Source organism: Myotis davidii, unplaced genomic scaffold, assembly GCF_000327345.1.
Source record: "Myotis davidii unplaced genomic scaffold, ASM32734v1 scaffold150, whole genome shotgun sequence".
NCBI classification, from domain to species: domain Eukaryota; kingdom Metazoa; phylum Chordata; class Mammalia; order Chiroptera; family Vespertilionidae; genus Myotis; species Myotis davidii.
In genome coordinates, this window is record NW_006283437.1 from 1,565,534 (window position 1) to 1,571,585 (window position 6,052).

The following is a 6,052-nucleotide window of genomic DNA, read 5'->3' on the forward strand; positions in this document are numbered from 1 at the left end:
TGTATGTTCTTGCCTCCTTTGTCAAATATTAATTGAGCATATTGGTTCGGGCCAATTTCTGGGCTCTCTACTTTACTTTTTTAAAAAGATATATTTTTATTGCTTTCAGAAAGGAAGGGAAAGGGAGAGAGAAGTAGAAAGATCAATGATGAGAGAGAATCACTGATCGGCTGCCTCCTGCATGTCCCCTACTGGGGATCAAGCCTACAGCTTGGGCTTGTGCTCTGACTGGGAATTGAACTGGCGACCTCTTGGTGCAGGGAAGAGGCTCAACCAACTGAGCTGCACTGGCCAGGGCCCACACTTAATCTTGATGGCATTTCATGGACAGTCTTTTGCATCTCTGATCAGTTACTTTCATCAGGAGGCCAGACCCTGTGCCATTTATAGAGTCAGCTTCACTAGGAACATTTAAACGGAAAATGGGAGAATGAGAGGCAGATGCATGGTTCCTCAGAGAAGAACCTAGTTCTTTTAGCAGAAAAGGGGCAGTAGAGGCAGTAGATCTCTTTAAGACCCCAGATTACCAGCAGGGGGCTCTGCACCAGCAGGTGCCCAGCAGTTATTCTGAATTGAATTAGAGGCATTTGCAGGAGCCTAGAGTCCTTATGATTGCCAGTGTAGGTTTCCTATTTCTGTTGTTTGAACAGGAACTTCCCCGTTTTACAAATGTGTCTGTTTAATTTAAATGCACTAGTCTTGAAAAACTTGAATTCCTCGGTAAGGGCTGAAGATCCATATATTATTACTTTCAAGTTTCACAGTGGTTTACTAAATGGGTTTGTTATATAGCCCAATTTTGCTTTATTACTAGTTTTAAGAAATAATAAATTCTGTGTTGGGTAGAGATTGTAAAGTTGTGATTATATTTAGACTAGAAAACACTAGAAGTTTTTTTCTAAAAACATTCTGTGAATATACACCAAAATGTTGCCAGTGTTTAACAGAGTGTGATAGGATTATAGGCAGTTTTTTCTTCTTCTGTTTTCTGTTTCCAACATGAACATGCTGTAATACTGCTGACGTAAGCTAGGTGCTGTCATCCTCAAGCCAGTCCTGAGCTGTATCACCTAAGGTCCTGTTCCCTGGGGACCCTTCCAGTTGCCAACGCTGTTCACTCTGCAGTTGTGCTTCCCTGTACTCAGAAGTGAAGCACTTCAAATCTGGTGGCAGAGAATCTGGGTGACAGAGGACTGATGGTGCTGTTTTTTAGGTGCCCATGCTGTGCCTGGTGATGCCTAACATCTAACCTTCACAACGACCCTGTTGTAAACTGTTTAGGCTAACTGGGACACACAGCTTTACCCCATGCTTGGCACGTTTGCAAATGAGCAGTTGGCCCTAAATGGTAGTTTCTGTAAAAAGGTTACGTCTACACCTTAGCCAGATGAGTTAAGTTCCCACAACTCAAGACCGAAGCCCTTATGCCCTTAAAGGCCATAGCCCATTTCTCTGTCCCTCCTCTACCACCATCCACACCACGACTAACAACCTGCATCTCACTGACCACCAAGGAAGGAGGAGAGCTGGAACCTGAAGGGCAGGCACAGGAAATGCGCGGGGCACAGGGAGCAGAGCCTGCAAGGTCCCTGGCTTCTCCCTGGCAGGTCAGCCGTAGCTTAAGGACTGGGTCGTCACAACCCCTCCAACTCTCCCCCACAACAACCCCTCCAAAAACCTGCCCCGGCAGCTCAGTGCTGCACTGGGGCCCGGGACCTGGGAGGGAGCAGTTATTCGCAAGCACAGGCTCTGGGCTGCAGCCTGACCCCAGCGCCTCTGTGCAGCGCCGCCCAAAGGCAGCGCGTTACTAGTACTGCCTGCCATGGACTGTGCTGGCCCCTAGAAACAGTGAAATAAGACAGGGAGCTCCTAGTCCTGTGGAGCTTATATTTCTTTCTTTTTTTAAATCCTCACCCGAGGATATTTTTCCATTTACCTGATGGTGATGATTCTGTACTTAGGATAAGCACCATTGCTTCAGCGATTGCAGATGCATCAGTGAGTACTGATCCTTCCCAACTTGCTGCCATGATCAAGGCACTTTCAAATAAAACCAGAGAGAAGACTTTTCAGGAAGATGGTGAACAACAGGACGTTTCCATTGTGTCTCATTTCATAGCTAATGATTTAGAAAAAAGTAATGGATCCAGTGCATTTGATATGGAGAAATACCTTAGAAAAACGGAAGTTAGTAGATGTGAAGGTGGACTGGGAAACTTTTCAAGAACTGGTATGTCTGACATTTGGGATTTATCTTTGCCAAAAGAACACACTACACAAGACATCCATACAGACCGTGGCCAGTCAGGGAGGAGCCTGCAACCGAGGTATGTGCTCTTGACTGGAATCAAACCCGGGACCTTCAGTCTGCAGGCCAACGCTCGATCCATTGAGCCAAACTGGCTAGGGCTGGAGCGTATATTTCCAGGAAAGACCATAAACTATTATACAAGTAACTAAATAGAATAACATAAATTGTGATTAGTTTTGTGGAGCGGAGGATGTGATAGGAGCCGCAGCAATAATCCGGCCTAGGCGGACTGGGAAAGGCCCTTCTGATGAGGCGCAGGCCACACAGGGAGCCAGTCACACTCCCGAACTAGGAAGTGTGAAGGCCGGGTCTGCCCGTGTCATGTGAGTATTAGATGGGGCCCTGTAGGTCGGGCTGGAGGAGGGGTGGTGCTCACGTGGGCTAGCAGTTGACTTGCCAGCTGCTGACGCTCTTTGGGCTGCTGTGTTCGCCGGGCACGGGGTTGGTTGACGGTTGTTTCAGATCCCGTTGAGGCTGATATGTTATGATCCAGCCTCGGAGCCAGGCAGGCGAGTTGCTTAAAGCACAGAATTGTCGGGGGCTCTCACCCTCCCTCGCACAACTCTGAGCGGCAGTTCCTTCAGTTTTACAGCCTAAGCCCCACCCGTGATTCTGACTCTTTTCCTAGTCCCATGTAACGATTACTTGGCCGATGTATAGTCTTAGCTGTATTAATGGTGCTTATTGATGCATTATTCTGAACAGGCATGTCCCATTGAGACATGTTCCGCCCCTAACTTTCCTTGTGTGTCACATTTATGATCTCCATGTGTGAGTTACGCCATTGCCTAGGTAGGAATTTCTGAATACTAGCCCATGTGTCCATCCAAATTTATTTTGGTAAATTCTTTCTCTGGCTGCAACAGAAAACCTGATAACAGCATGTGCACGTTTTATGTTCTCCTTTAGAGCAATCCAAAGTGTTTGTGAAGGTGTTTACTGAAATTGACCGGATGCCCCAACTCCTTGCATACTACTACAAGTGTCACAAGGTGAGGAGCTGTGCGGGGGCGTGCTTGTGGAACCCTAGTTTTCCTGCTCACAGGTAAAAATTGCCTCCTGCTCCGACCTTTGTCTTTTCATTAGCCAGCAGGGGGTGCTCTGGGTCCAGCTGGGGATTCAGTCAATTGCCAGTTGGAAAATGAATCCTCAGTTTTGGTCCCGTATTTATTTACAGCTGGATTTCATTTATAGACTGAAAAGTTGTTTTTTTCCTCTAAGAGAGATTAAGCTTTATTATGCCCTCAGCCAGCCATGAGAATTTCATGTATTTCCTAGCGTGGTTGAGGTCAGGTTCCTGAAAAACTTGACAGTGTCCTGGGCTAACCTGATTTCTTTCAGGTCCGATGCTCATGTGTCATTTAAGCAGTAGTGTTAGAACTTGAAGCTAAACACTCCCCCCCCCCCCCCCTTCTGAGGTCCCTTCAGAAGGGTGGAGGCCTGCTGAGGGAAGTACATTGGCCTGCTTTGGGAGCAAGATAAAAGGAGAGAGGATCACTTAGAGGGCACAGATTCAGTTTGGATTGATGATCAGAGCAGGTAACGCTAAGTGGCTTTTCCTGTCTTCTTTGGAAGTGCACGGCCATCCGTGGGGTCGTGGTTGCTCAGGAGAGAGGCAGCAGTGCATTGCTTGGCAGGGGGACAGGGCGGTTTAGGGGCAGCATGTGTTGGTGTACCCAGCGGGGCCCCTTTGTTCTGCCTGTGCAGGCGCAGCTTGTAGCAGCTTGGCAAGAGCTGTGCCAGAGCGACCTCCCCCTGGAGCGGCAGCTCACCGGCCTCTACGACGTCTTACTCGGAGCTTGGCACACGCAAACCCAATGGGCTACGCAGGTAACAGCTCACTTGGGCTCTGGGGAGAACAAAGCCTTGGTGACAGGAGGCAGGCGTCTGCTCTGGGAGCGGCCTCTCAGCTGCAGCGCACCCCTGAAGAGCCTCCCTGCTTGCTGCTGGCAGGGAAGGGGTTAAAGATAAGCTTCCAATCCCAAGGCAGTAAAACCTCCCGATCTATGAAAGCTCTTATCATCGTTCTTGTCTGTATCTTAAGTAGAATCTGATGTGGCCGTGCTGGTTGTAGTTCACAGGGGAGCCTGGAATTCCTGAGGCCATTATCTCTGATCAGAAAGCAGGCGGCTCTTGGTCAGGTGCTGTTTGTGAGAACAAGATCAAGATCATTTTTATCTTAACTTTGGATAAAATTTTCCTGGGCTGTAGTTAGTTTCTCTTGTTCTCACAATACCTTGCGAGTTAGCAGAAGAATGTGGTTTTACAGGCAGCCTCTGACTTGGGTCAGCGGGAGACCGGGCAATTTATGTGAAGCGGAACCTTTTCATCATTTCTTTCCAAAAATTTTTAGCCGTAAAGGGTGTGAATTATTGTCCCCTGGTCCTTTTATTGATTGGTGGATTTTATTTATTTATTTTAGAGAGGAAAGAAGGGAGAGCTTGAGAGATTGATTTGCTGTTCCACTTAGTGATGCATTCGTTGGTTGATTCTTGTTTGTTCCCTGCCCTGGGATCGAACCACAATGTTGGCCCATCGGGATGACGCTCTAACGAACTGAGCTACCTTGTCTCACTGCCCGGAGGCCCCCGGGGTGGTCCTTTAGAAGGGAAAAGGCTACCTGACTTCTGAGTGACGACTGACTGGGTCTGCTTATGGTGTGACTTACATATTTTTTCAAACAAGCTGTGAATCCCTCTTCAGATGCTTGTCAGTCATTTGCTGGAGCGAATTCAGCTGCAGTCGGAGAGAAGTCCTGCAGCGTGACGTGCAAGGTGGTGAGGCCACTCTCCTCCATCCTCACTTCTTCCTCCTTTAATCAGCCTAAGTCAGACTGCAAAAGAAAACTGGCAAACAGCGTCCTGTAGCACTTTCAGTGTTTGTGAGCCCTTAGTTTTCACTGGCCCTGTCCACCCCTGCCCTTGCCTCTTCTGCTGATAGCACGAGGATGGAGACAGGCCTTGTCCATGTGTACAGATGTTCTTCACCATCTAAGAACAAGGATCTAGACTTCCCAGACTGTGTTCAGGCCTCATCAACAATTCTATATCCTCCTGTAAGGATTAACAACAAGAACAACAACAAAAAATACTAAAAAAAAATTTAAAAAAGCGTTTATGCTAGGTCGTACTTTGGGCCTGTGACCCATTTTCCTTTCAGGATATAAGCATGGGAGGTGGTTGTCCTCTTCTGAAGTTCAGTCTAGTGCAAAAGGCATCAAGGGTGCTGGGATGACAGCATCTCCTTCAGATATTTTCCCTCGTATTTTACTATGAAAACTTCCAACATATAACAACTGGAAATCATTGTACAGTGAGCACCCGTGTACCCACCTCCCAGGCCCCACAGTGAACATCTTATTATATTAGCTTTATCACAGGTCTAGGCATCTGTCCATGTGTCTGTCCTGTCATTGACCCATCTTATATTTTTTATTGATTTCAAAGTAAGTTGCAAACATCATTCACTTCAGAACATACATTTTTTTCTTTAAATCTTTATTATTGAAAGTATTTCATATTCCCCTTTTTTTCTCAAAAATATTTTTATTAATTTCAGAAAGGAAGAGAGAGGAAGAGAGAGATAGAAGCATCAATGATGAGAGAGAACTACTGATTGGATGCCTCCCACACGCCCCCCACTGGGGATCGAGCCTGAAACCCGGGCCTGTGCCCTGACCGGGAATCGAACCGTGACCTCCTGGTCCACAGGTCGACCACTGAGCCACGCCGGCCCGGCTCA

General features: G+C 47.3%; 1 protein-coding gene across 2 annotated transcripts in view; it reads left to right on the forward strand.

The window, feature by feature from the left end:
* The window catches only part of LOC102752600 (conserved oligomeric Golgi complex subunit 7), an 82,923-nt gene that overhangs the window by 14,450 nt on the left and 62,421 nt on the right, over window positions 1-6,052 (forward strand). For both annotated transcript variants that reach the window (XM_015564074.1, XM_015564069.1), the window contains exons 4-5: window positions 3,221-3,303; window positions 4,019-4,141. In XM_015564074.1, coding sequence (XP_015419560.1) covers window positions 3,221-3,303; window positions 4,019-4,141 — 206 coding nt within the window. The remainder of the gene's footprint in view (window positions 1-3,220; window positions 3,304-4,018; window positions 4,142-6,052) is intronic.